General features: G+C 45.5%; 1 protein-coding gene across 1 annotated transcript in view; it reads right to left on the bottom strand.

Moving 5' to 3' along the window:
* The window catches only part of LOC138157580 (SCO-spondin-like), a 98,229-nt gene that overhangs the window by 48,065 nt on the left and 37,591 nt on the right, over positions 1-12,573 (bottom strand). The window contains exons 44-51 of the mRNA XM_069083210.1: positions 11,528-11,669; positions 11,271-11,424; positions 10,794-10,860; positions 8,399-8,456; positions 7,202-7,366; positions 6,639-6,785; positions 1,913-2,083; positions 1,565-1,729 (exon numbers count right to left, since the gene is read on the bottom strand). Of these exons, the coding sequence (XP_068939311.1) occupies positions 1,565-1,729; positions 1,913-2,083; positions 6,639-6,785; positions 7,202-7,366; positions 8,399-8,456; positions 10,794-10,860; positions 11,271-11,424; positions 11,528-11,669 (1,069 nt within the window). The remainder of the gene's footprint in view (positions 1-1,564; positions 1,730-1,912; positions 2,084-6,638; positions 6,786-7,201; positions 7,367-8,398; positions 8,457-10,793; positions 10,861-11,270; positions 11,425-11,527; positions 11,670-12,573) is intronic.

Here is a 12,573-nt window from a genome sequence, read left to right as displayed (position 1 = left end):
CAAGGCCAGAGAGGCCCTAGATTTTAAGTAAATAAAGGCAGAGATAGGACTCCTCTACAAACAAGCCCTGGGATCAACATCCAGGCCACCTATTAACCACCCACATTTCCCTGAAGTGAACAAGTACTTTCTTCACAATTAACCTCATAAGGTAGGAAGCACAGGTGTTCTAACAGATGAGAAAAGTGAGGCTCAGACATGAAGTAATTAGCCTAGTATCACACAAGTCATAACAAATACCAGAGTTTTGCTGAGTCATTTTTCAGTCCTGTCTTACTCTTTAAGACCCCATTGGGGGTTTTCTTGGGAAAGACACTGATTTGATTTGCCATTTCCTTCTTCAGCTCATTTTACAGATGAGAAAACTAATGCAAACAGAATTAAATGACTTGCCCAGGGTCACCCAGCCAGTAAAGGTCTGAGGCTGGATTTGAACTCAGGAAGATGAGCTTTTGTGACTCCAGGTCCAGTGCTCTAACCACTGTGCAGCCCAGCTGCCCTGACTGAAATCCCAGAAAGTGGACTTCAAATCCAGACACCCTGTTTCCAAGCCTTCTTCTCTTCCCATTAGAGTCTCTATTTGGCAAGGGCTATAGGAGTTTGAGGATACCCAGCAGACTCGTCCTTCTTGGAGGATAGAGATCTATAAAATAAAGGGTATTGAGCTACGCAGTACTTATGATCTAAAAATACGATACCTCTTCAAAGGGATATTAAGTCATTTGTCAGGTAATGCTGTGTGCTAAGTTATCTCAGTGCGTGTTTATGTTCCTAATAGACTCCAGGAGGGCAGGGGCCAGATCTCCTCTAACTGACTTGCAGACAATTAAGGAGTGTTTGTTGTTGTCTGGAGAAGTTCTAAAATCTAGCAGAATGGGACCTTAATTAACACAAGAGCCTGGTGCGGATATCTGGGGTGGGGGCAAGGCAGACACTCTGTAAGGTCTCCTCTTGTTTCATCCCCATTTCTCCTCTTTGTCAACAGTAAATATCCAGAAAAAAAATAAAAAAATAAACCCTATGACGAGGTGGGAGGGTGAGAGAGCACTGGGAGGCCAATAAAGGGCAAAGAAGAATAAGCAGGCTGAGAGCGGTCCTCTGGAAATGCATCGAGGCCAGAGCACCCTCTAGTGGACATTTCTGGTAGCAGCAGCCAATGAAGAAAGGTAAAAAAAAAAAGACATTTCCCTGGGCTCCACTGGAAAATGTATTCCCCACGGGAAGTTCTGGTTGATTGAGAGCATAAGACTAGGTTGACCAGGAAAGAGAGCTGTGGTGGTGTTACAAAGGGGCCGATCCCCCAGGATTCCCAGTGAGGTGAGCCTCCTAAAGAGGGTATTTTCCATGGTGAGATGCTGGTCACCTGGGCGATGTTGGGCAAGTTACTGCCCTCTCTGAACCTCAGTCTCTCCATCTGTAAACTGAAGGGTCTGTGCTCCCTTCCAGTCCCAAATCCTACGAATCCTGGGTGGAGGAAGGGCCAGGATCCTGGGCTTCCTCAGCTGCCAGGGTTCCCTGTAGGGGAAGGGAATTTCCTTACTGGGAACCCACACACCAGGATTACCTGGGCAGGCCTGCAAGAAACAGGAGCGACTCTGGAAATCTTCTTGAGGACAGCCACCACCAGGCAGCGGGGCTCGAAGAAGGGCCCTCCTCTGGAAGGTCACCCCCAACCCACAGCTTCTGCTGCAGCTGCTCCAGCCAGACCAGGGTGCCAACATGCAGTCCACTGAGGGGTGGAAGAGAAACAGGGACAGCATCAGAACCAAGAAGAAAGCCTATGGATGGAGTCATCAAGGAAAGACCCAGCTTTAACAGGTGCCCAGATACTACCCAGGAGATGCCTAAGCAGGGTTAGCTCCTCCCTCCCCCCTGGCTTCAGAGATGCCAGGCTGCCCAAGGTTTCCCATACCACAGTCATCCTCATCAGAGCCATCCTGGCAGTCAGGGTGCAGGTCACAGCGACGGTCAACAGGGAGACACTCACCACTCCGGCAGCTCAACTGCTTTGGGGAACAGACAGCCCCCATGGCTGGCAAGGTGGGCTGTGTGGCCGTGGGCACCACAAAAGGTGAGGCTCTCACTGATCATGAAGCAAAGTGGAGAAGGAGACTGGTTATCTGTTTGCATTTTTGCTAATAGTCTCCACCTCCTTGGATAAATTTCCAACCTGTTAGTCATGGGGCTGGCTGAAATAAGACCTAGGAACCCTGTTCTTCTCCAGAAAAATTATATTGACTAAGGATTAACCCAACTTCCTAGCTTCTTTTCCATTACTATGTGCCAAATTATGTATGTGTGTGAGAGTGAATGAACAGATGAAAAATTATCTATTAAGTACTTACTAGAGTATTGTGATAAAGGCATACTTTTGAAAATTCAATGATATTTTTTCTTAATCAACACTGACTCTGAATGTGTTCAGAGTTTTGATTGTGTTTTTTGAGGGGCTAGAGCAAGAGTTCTTAACCTGAGGTCCACAGACCCCCAACAGATCAGTGGATAGATTCCACAGCCGATCCATGAACTTGTACCAAAAAAAAAAATCTTTATTTTCACTAACTTCTCATTGAAGTACAATATTTCCTTCAGTTATCTAAAATTATTTAATTCAATTATTTTTAAAAATTATTCTGAGTCTGTCCATAGGTTTCACCAGACTGCCAAAGGGTTTCACATCACACGCAAAAAAAGTGAAGAATCCTTGGCCCAGGACAAAAAAGAACCTATTACATACAATAGGCTGGGTCTCCATGGCCCTTATTCTTTTAGCCCTTAATGCGCCCATGAATACTCTCTTCCTGAATGGTCAAACTCTTGCTGTCCCTGGTCCTTACTGGACAAGCTCTGGGCATCCCTTCTCCTGACTGGGCAGCAGTCTGATGCCAATCATCAGGAAAGTTGTATGCAGCAACCCCTCTCCTGCCTGGACAGCCTCTGGACACCTGGGAGAACCAGCCCAGGTACAAGGGCCCAGAAAGGCTGAGGCCCTTAAGTTACCAAAAAAGGCAGGGCAAAGGTGAAAAGGTGACTACAGTGAATGACCGCTCTGCATCTGAGATTTACCTTCCTGCTTGCTCTCTCCTCCATATACAAACTCTGCCTTTCAGGCCTGCCCTTCTGCACTTGTTAGAAGCCCCAAGTCCTATCCACAGACTTGGTCTCCCTCATTGTTAAGAAACAACTTGTCTGTAAATTCATTCAGTCTCTGCCCTAAACTGGCTTCTCCCCAGTGAAGAAAGCAAGCTCTTGACCTGAGCAGTGGTTCGATTTGTGGCTTTCTGCTGCCACCCACTGGGCCCTGATAACTATGACTTCTCAGGTCCTCAGTTTCTCTTAGGATTTAAAGTAGATAATTAGAGGGTTAGAATCCATGTGATTCCTTTCTGGTTCCTCCCGCACTAACATTCTGTGAGTCTACTAGCTAGTCCAACTCCTCATTTCACAGCCAGGCCAAAGAAACAAAGACTGCCCAAGATCACACAGGTAGTATCAGAGCTGAGATTCAAAGTCAGGTCCTCCGACTATAACAAATACAGCATTTTTCTATTGTTCCATGAAAGTCATAAGATTTAGGGAGAGTCAGAAGACTCTTGCCTTTTCCCAATCTATCAAAATTTGGCTTCTGTCTTCACCACTCACCTCAACTCCTTTCCAAGGTTAGCAATAATGTGTTAAGTGCTAACTCCAATGGCTTTCAACATCTTGACTTCCTGGGTGCTCTCTCCTTCCTCATCATCTTTAATGTTATTTGGTTTGCTTTGTTTTTTTTTTAATTCTCCTTCTACCCATCTACCTGCTCTTCTCCATCTTCTTTGCTGGAACAACATCCTGCTCCCATCTTTCAAGGGGGCCCCCCCACTCCCTACCAAGGCTCTGTCCTGGACCATCTTCTAGTCTCCCTACACCCTTTCATTGTTCAGTGGTGTCTGACTCTTCGTGACCCCATTTGGGGTTTTCTTGGCAGAGATACTGGAATAGCTGCCATTTTCTTCTCCAACTCATTATACAGATGAGGGAAATGAGGCAGTCAGGATTAAGTGACTTGCCCAGGGTCACATAACTAGTAAGTGTCTGAGGCTGGATTTGAACTTGGGTCTTCCCAACTCCAGGCCCAGCACTTTCTCCCTTAATGACCTCTATTATCTCTATACAGATGACTCCCAAGTCATCTAACCTGACTAACCAAGTCATATCTAACCTGAATCTCTCTCCTGAATTTCAATTCCACTCAATTGCTTCCTAGATATCTCCACTCAGATCTTAGACATCTCAAATTCAACATCTGCCACATGAAATTAATTTTCTTTTCCCAAAAACCTGTCCCTCCTCCAACCTTTCCTATTTCTCTTGAGGTCACCACCATTCTTCTGCTCACCTAGATTTATAACCTCGGAATCATCCCTAACGCTGTACATTATGGCCCCCTTTCCCAGAGCCTATCAGTTGCTAAATACTGTTGATTCTGACTTATATCCATCACCTTCTCTATACTCACAAACATGTGTTCACTTGTTTTTCGTTTGTTTTTCCTTTGTGGAGGGGGAAAGCAAGGCAATTGGGGTGAAGTGACTTGCCCAAGGTCACACAGCTACTAAGTGTTGAGTGTCTGAGGCCACATTTGAACTCAGGTCCTCCTGACTCCGGGGCAGCACTCTATTCAGTGTGCCACCTAGCCGCCCCCATTCAGTTGTTTTTCAGTCATGTCTGATTCTCCGTGACTCCATTTGGGATTTTCTTAGCAAAGACACTGGAGCGGTTTGCCATTTCCTTCTCCAGTTCATTTTACAGATGAGGAAACTGAGGCAAACACAGTTAAGTGACTTGCCCGGAGTGACACAGCTAGTAATTCAGAGTTCAGGCCCTCATCACTGAACTGGCCTCCTCCTGCTTCCAGGCTGTCCCTTTTCCAATCTATCTTCCATATAACTGCCAAATTGATATTCTCTGTCCATGTCGCTCCCTTACTTGAAAATCTTCAGAGCTTTAATAGCCATTAAAGTAGCTTTAATTTTTAATAGCTTCTAGTATCAAATACAAGATCCTTTGCCTTGAATTTAAAGTTCTCCACAGTATGCCTCCCATCATTTTATGCCCCTTTCCCATACTCTCCATTGTGGTCAAACTGGCTTTCCAGTTTGTTCCTTGTACATGACAATCTATCTCCCTCCTCTTTGTTTTTGCACAAGCCATCTGCCCTTTATACCTGGACTGGACTCCTTTCTCCTCTTGGCCTCCGAGAATTCCTAACTTCCTTTTAGATGAAATGTCTTATCTATTTTTTGTCTATCCTATTTACATTTTTTATTTATTTGTTTGTTTGGGGGGAGGGCGAGACAATTGGGGTTAAATGACTTGCCCAAAGTCACACAGCTAGTTACCTGTCAAGTGTCCAAGGCCAGATTTGAACTCAGGTCCTCCTAACTTCAGGGCCAGTGCTCTAATCACCACCATGCCACCTAGCTGCCCCTGTCTATTTACATTTTGTGTTCCCTTCGATAGAATGGAAGTTCCTTAGGGTAGGAACTGTTTCAACTTTGTCTTTATCTCCCCTGAACCTAACACAATGCCTACCATACAGGAGGCACTTAGTAAATGTGGAATTGATTTGTGTTGAAGTGACTTGTCCAAGGTCACACAGGTGGGACTTCTGATCTCAGATCCTGAGCTGTTCTCATCATTCCTCTCTGGTCCCTTCCAGCACTAACATTCTGTGAGTCTTTTATTCTATAACAGCTTCCCCAACAATACCTTGTGGCTGTAATTAACCCTGTACCTTCCAGGCTACCTCAGAATCTACTCTGGTATAGAGCACCTTACAAGTAGCAAGTGTTCAATAAATAATTGAATGAATGAATGAATGAATAGTGACTAGAGTTCTGGGTCAGAGTCAGAAAGAACTCAATTCCAGCCTTAAACATTTACTAGTGGGGTAGTGCAGTGAATAGAGCACCAGCCCTGGAGTCAGGAGGACCTGAGTTCAAATATGACCTCAGACACTTAACATTTACTAGCCGTGTAACCTTGGGCAAGCCACTTAACCCCAACTGCCTACCCTCCCCCCTCCAAAAGGAAAAAAAAACTTACCAGCTCTGTGACCCTGGACAAGTCACTTAACCTCCATTTGCCTCGGTTTCCTCACTCATAAAATGGGAACAATAATAGCACCTACCTCCCAGGGTTGTCGTGAGAATCAAATGAGATAATTATGAAGTGCTTAGCACGGTGCTGGCACACAGGAGGCCTACGTAACCATTAGTTATCATCACCATGAGCACATGCTGTAAGACAGCTGCAGTCGGCCAGTTCCCTTTCGTTCCAGTTTCTTTCTCTCTAGCCACCTTATCCCAGTCTGGATCACTCGCCATCCCATTTTCTCTGAACGATGAAAACTGACCTTCTTCCTCACATCTGCTCTAGCCTACAAATGTATTCATTCACTCCATAATCATTGCATGCCTACTATGTGCAGATAAGCCCCAGGACCTGCCTTCATGGAATTTACAGTTTAGCACCAGGTAATGTGGTCTCACAATTTAAAAAAAAATTATCTTCTGCCCAGGTTTTGAAAAAAAAAAATTCTGCCTGTCCCTAGCCCCAGCCCTTACCCCCTCACCCCATCAGGCCCCCATGCTTACCACAGTGAAGTTCATCAGAGCCATCGAGACAGTCCTCCTGCCCGTCACACACCTGCCTGGGGTCCACACAGCCTAGGAACTCACAGGGAACCTGGTCTGGGCTGCACAGCACGCGAGGGAAGGGTGACCACTGGGCAGTGCCTGAACCTGTGGAAATCATGTCATCTCATTCATTCTGGAAACAGGGCTGCCTGCCCCACCCTCCCTTAATCACCACTGCCCTTCAGTCTCCCTGGACCCAAGGTCTCTGGGGTCAGGTGCCAGCCCGTCTCTGTCTGCACCCTCCCTCACTCCTTATCATCTTGGAGTGCACGGGGTCCCAGGATCAGGAGTCAGGAAATCCCAGTTCCAGTTTTGCTTCTGCCATTTACTAACTGTGAGACTTTGGACACGTCATCTAACCTCTGAGAGCCTCAGTAATGGGAATAATGCCTACCCACCTACTTATGGTGAAGAACAAATGAGATCATGTCTAAGAAAGAACTTCCTAAACATGGAAACATCATACAGATTTGAGCTGATGCTGCCATGATGTCTACACCAACGTAAGCGATTATTATTACCTATGGTGGGCAGAGGATGTGGGGTGAGTATGGTCACTGCAGCATTTAGGGGCTGAAAAGTCCATGCCCCGGGAGGTGAGGAGGTGAGGGACTCAAGCACTGGCTCCTTTGTACTCAGGTAGGGAGGCTCAGAAGCTGGGAAGGGGCCAAGGCCCGGCTCTGTTCCTATGATAAACAAAGACAAGAGTTTAGCTGGGCTGGGACCCCTGCATAGAAACACTTGAATACCAAGAAGAAAGGAAGTGAGGGACAGGTGGTTTGGGGCAGCTAGGTGGCTCAGTGGATAGGGCAATGACCTGGAATCAAGAGGACCTGAGTTGAAATGTTACCTCAGATACTTAGCTGTGTGACCCTGGGCAAGTCACCTAACCTATGTTGGCCTTGTTTCCTCTTCTGTAAAATGGAATAATAATAGTACCTGCCTCCCAGGGTTGTTGTGTGGATCAAATAAGATAATAATTGTAAAGCTCTTATTTAGCACAGTGTCTGGAACATAGTTAGCACTATATACATATTAGCTATAACTATTGTTGTTATTTCCTTCTTCCTGTAAGGTAAGCAAATCATGCCTTGGCCTCTTCCCTTTCGAACACTCTGACACTGACATGAGTGACCAGGACGGGAGTGGAGGACATAGGGTGACTTCCAAATAGCAAGTACTTAAGGGTTTTTTTAAGTTATTTTTAACAGAGTTCAGCACCCAGGAGAGTTTGAATGAGAGACTTGGGTTTCAACAATGAGCAAGGAGACATTTTCCAAATTTTTGTCTTAGATTTATACCTCACCATCCACCCCTTCCCTTGCACCCAAAGAATGGAGGCACTAAACCTGGAGTCAGTGCTTGGGTTCAAACCTAGGTTCAACTCCAGCCTCAGACCCTTAGAAACTGTGTGACCCTGGGCAAGTCACTTAACTTCTCTCATTTTCCTCCTCTATAAAAATAAGGATAACAATAGCACCTGTCTCATAGGATTGTTGTGAGGGCCAAACAAAATCCTACACTTGGTACAACAAAGCATTAGAATTGCTTTTTCCTCCTCTTTCTTATCTAGTATTTTGTTGTAAAGGATAATTTCCTGGATAAAGGAAGGTAGGGAGATAGAGTTGGAAATTAAGGTAATGTCATAAACAAAAGAAATCAATTAATTTAAGTATATTTTAGAAACCACTATAATAAAAGTTAGCTATCATTATTACCTGTGGTGGGTATAGGTGACCCCTGTCCAAGATTCCAGGCTTCAGTATCCAATGGACCCTGGGAAGAAAAAGAGTTCAACCGCTAAATCCTAGCCCTGATTCTGGTTCTCCCATTGAGTCCCTGGGCTGGTGTATCTCTCCCACTCCCATTCTGATCAGAAGCTCTAAGGAGTCATCTCCCCATCTCTATAATCTCACTGCTCATCCCCCTCCCTCCCCAGGCACTTATATCTCTTATGTATCACTGCTTCTGTCCCAGACCAGGAAACACATGAAAACCAGCCTAACCTGAGTCATTCCACACCACAGGCTAGCCCACAGCTGACTAGGAAGGGCGCCCTGCCCTCAGGGGACTCACAGGAAAGTTGGGGGGACCAATTTCCACTGTTCTCCAGGGCACGTATACTTTCTCCTCTAAACTGGTGTAATACTTCTCAACTACCTTTTCAACACTTAGATATATATATATGTGGACATATACACACATACATAGATATACACACATATATGTACATATGCATATCCACATATACACATACAGATATGCCATTGTTGTTGTTCAGTCATTTCAGTCATATCTGACTCTTGGTGACCCCTTCTGGGGTTGTCTTGCCATTTCCTTCTCCAGCTCACTTTACAGATGAGGAAACTGAGGCAAGCAGGGTTAAGTGACTTGCCCAGGGTCACAGAGATAGTGTCTGAGGCTGGATTTGAACTCAGGTCTTCCTGACTCCAGGCTCAGCACTCTATCTACTATGCCACCTTAGCGGGTTTTATATATAGATATGGTTTTATAGATACAGTGTTTTATATACATATATATAGACACATATTGCACATGCATAGGTTTTATGGCTATGTATGATATGTATACATGGAGACGTATATAATTGTGCATTTTTGTGTATAGCTCTATATATCACACATCTATACACCTTTGTGTGTATGTGTTTACATGCATAAAAATGCAGAAGGAAACACTGCATCTGCATTCAGAGCACCTGATTTGAGACCCAGATCTACTGCTTACTACCTATTGACTTTAGATAAGTCATTTCCTTACTTGTAAAATGAGAAGGGTGACACAAGTGATCTCCAAGGTCTCTCTCTCCCAGATCTATGATCAATCTATGATCTTGTCTCCTGAACCAGACCATAGCTCCCTGAGAACAGGAACTGTTTCCTAGTGTAAGGAAGTGACTCCTAAAAACCCAGGACCCAAGAACAGAAAAGTGACCCCAATACAAGGAGGTACTGGGGTGTGCTGGAGACATCTCCAACCAGTTCCCCCAAGAACTGATTGTTAAATTTGCAGTATGAACATTTATTCTACCAAATTCAGCAAAATGTCACAAATCAGAGCTTGCTTATTGCTTTGTCCACATTGAAGAAAGTGATGGAGAAGACAATGTCAACAATACAAATTAAAATTTTTTAATGTGTTTTTCCGTTTCCAGAAAGCTGGTTTTTAAATATTTACCAGCACACACCCAGGGTAAATTAACTGTAAAAGATTCAGTCAAGCTAGATGATCTCTTCAGAAAGCTCATCTTAGTCCCTGGGATGACACAGAAAGAAAACAAGGTAGACAGGATGAAGGCTGATGGGACATGCCTCTGGGTGACCTTGAAGAGACTGCTTCTGTGGGTCCAGCAGAGACACAAGAAGAGGAGCCCAGCTCCTGACAGGATGTAGAGAAGAGGAACAGAAGCCAAAGAGAGCCGAGGAAGTGGCAATGCAGGCAGAGAAGTGGGGACACTGGGACTGAGGCTGCTTTGGGACAGAGACCATCCTGCTGAGGTATCCTCGGGGAGGATACCTGGTGACCTCTGTGTAAGCTCAGAGGAAGTCAGCCTCTCTGGGCCCCAATTTCCTCACATAAGGAAGGTGAATGGGCTAGATTACCTCTTGCTTTCCAGCTCTAAATCTATGATTCTAAGATCTCAGCACAAGAGTGGAAGGGAGAGATACGCATTTACACGGTACCTACTGTGTTCCAGACACTTGTACCATGCTTTACAAATATTATTATTTGATCCTCACACCAGGGAAGAATGTGCTATTATTATCATTCTCATTTATTATTATCATTCTCATTATTATCATTTCTACAGTTGAAGAAGCTAAGAAAGACAGATGTGAAGTGACTTGCCCAGGGTTACACAGCTAGTAAGTGTCTGAGACTGGATCTTAACTTGGGTCTTCTTGACTCTGGGTCCAGTGCTCTATTCACTGCACCAACAGCTGCCTCAGTATAGAGCAGAGACAGAGCAAAGAGGTGATCAGGAAGGGCTGATCATGGAAAGGACCTGGAGGAGGGGAGTGTGTGCATGGGAAGTTTCCTCTCTCTCATGATGCCTTCATCCTTCATGCCTCTAGGCTTTTAGCTTCTCACCTCCTTGGTCCAGGGAGTTGGCTGCATGAAGTGGGCAGGAAAGACTGATGTGGTATGGTCCCTAGGCCTGAAAAAAATCAAGGAACCTCAAGTCAGTCCCTCCAGGCCTCAGACTCCATCCTTGAACCCTTGGCTCTTTTTCCTATGAATTGGGACCCAGGTAATATGGTGGGCCTCCATCCGTGGGAGATGAGGAGAGAGGAGGGACATGCTACAGAGAGGCCGCTGTTCCCAAGAGCTGAGCAGAGCCAAGCAGAAGCACTGGGGGCTGTGGTAGGATCCTCATCTAGAACAAGGAGGATTGGCCTAGATGATTTCTAAAGATCAGTCTAGCTCTACATGTATGACCCAGAGTGCAGAGAAAAGCAGGGCCTTTGTTCATAGGCAAAACCTAACAATGCCCATGAGCAGAATGGCAGCACCTAGTCCATCCCTGGAAATTCCTGTGTTTCAGAGGGATCACAGTGCCCGGATTACCTGGCAGTGCTTGAAAGAAGGGTAGCACAGTCCTTTTCGTCAGAGCCATCTCCACAATCTTCTACACCATTGCACATGGCCTCCGGTGGGATACACACACCATTGGCACAATGGAATTCATTTCCTGGACATGGTGGCACCGTTGGGATGGACACTGCAAGGTAGATATAAAGAGGGGAGCCTTGCTGGGGTTCTACTCAATGATGGCTCCTACCTAGATTCTCTCCCTACCTACACTCACACACACTTCTCCATACCTGGATTACAGCCCAGCAGCTCCACCCTCAGGAAGATGCTGTGGTGAAAGTCACGGGGCAGGACTCGGACATGCCGTGCTTGCACCACCCGGCCAAATGTCCTCACTGCAGGTGTGGAGTCATCCCAATTCCCTGGGAACAGCTGGTAGGGTGAGGAAACGGGGAGTGGGCATTCTCACCCAGCACAGATGATATAATATCTATAACATGATATAATATCTATAATGCTCTATAATAACAGATTCCCTTTCTTCCTAGCCCTCTTCACAGGACACTCTATCTTCTGGCATTAACAGAAACCTACCTCTCTAGAAACTACTACATCCCCAGGCCACCCTTACCAGCTCCTTTCCCATGGCCCCCTACCTTGATACACTGGACCAGGAGGAAAAGTCAGCCTGTTATTTGTTCCCCCTACCACTTCCTCTGTTACCATCACTCTGCAACCTCTCCTCCCTGTGAGATTCCATCTGTCTCTCTGTGTGCCTTTACCCAGGTCCTTGATACCATAATATACTGGCCATTCTTCCTCTCTTTCTAAGTTCAGCACCTGTCTCACATTCTTCCTCATCACCCCAAATCCTGTCCTCATGTTTAGAAACTTTAATAAAGATGTTAATGTCCTCTCACATACCCTGGCCTCCCAAGTCATCAACTTCCTCAGCACCCATCAATCATCAATAAACATTTATTAAGCAGTTACTATTCACTAGGTACTATGCTAAGCTTAAGCTAATCCATTACAGGCTTTCACTCGAGCTCAGTCACCCACTTGGAGGATCATAGTTTTTAGATCATGACTCACCTATTACTTTCCCAACTCCATGGTCTTGAACACTACATCTCCTAGTGATAATCTTCTATCCTTCTCTCGTATCCTTAATCCTACCCCTCTACATCTCCTCTGACACTGCCCTCATAGTCACCCTCTCTCTTCTTTTTTTTTTTTTAATATTTTTAAGCAATCGGGGTTAAGTAACTTGCTCAAGGTTACACGGCCAGTTATTTCTGGGTGTGGTGCTGAGTGTCTGAGCCCGGGATTCGAT

Source organism: Petaurus breviceps, unplaced genomic scaffold (assembly GCF_028583685.1).
Source record: "Petaurus breviceps papuanus isolate PSGF00001 unplaced genomic scaffold, PetGlider_PUasm1.0 115, whole genome shotgun sequence".
NCBI classification, from domain to species: domain Eukaryota; kingdom Metazoa; phylum Chordata; class Mammalia; order Diprotodontia; family Petauridae; genus Petaurus; species Petaurus breviceps.
Note: the sequence above shows the minus strand (reverse complement) of the source record. Positions and strands in the feature narration are given on the sequence as shown.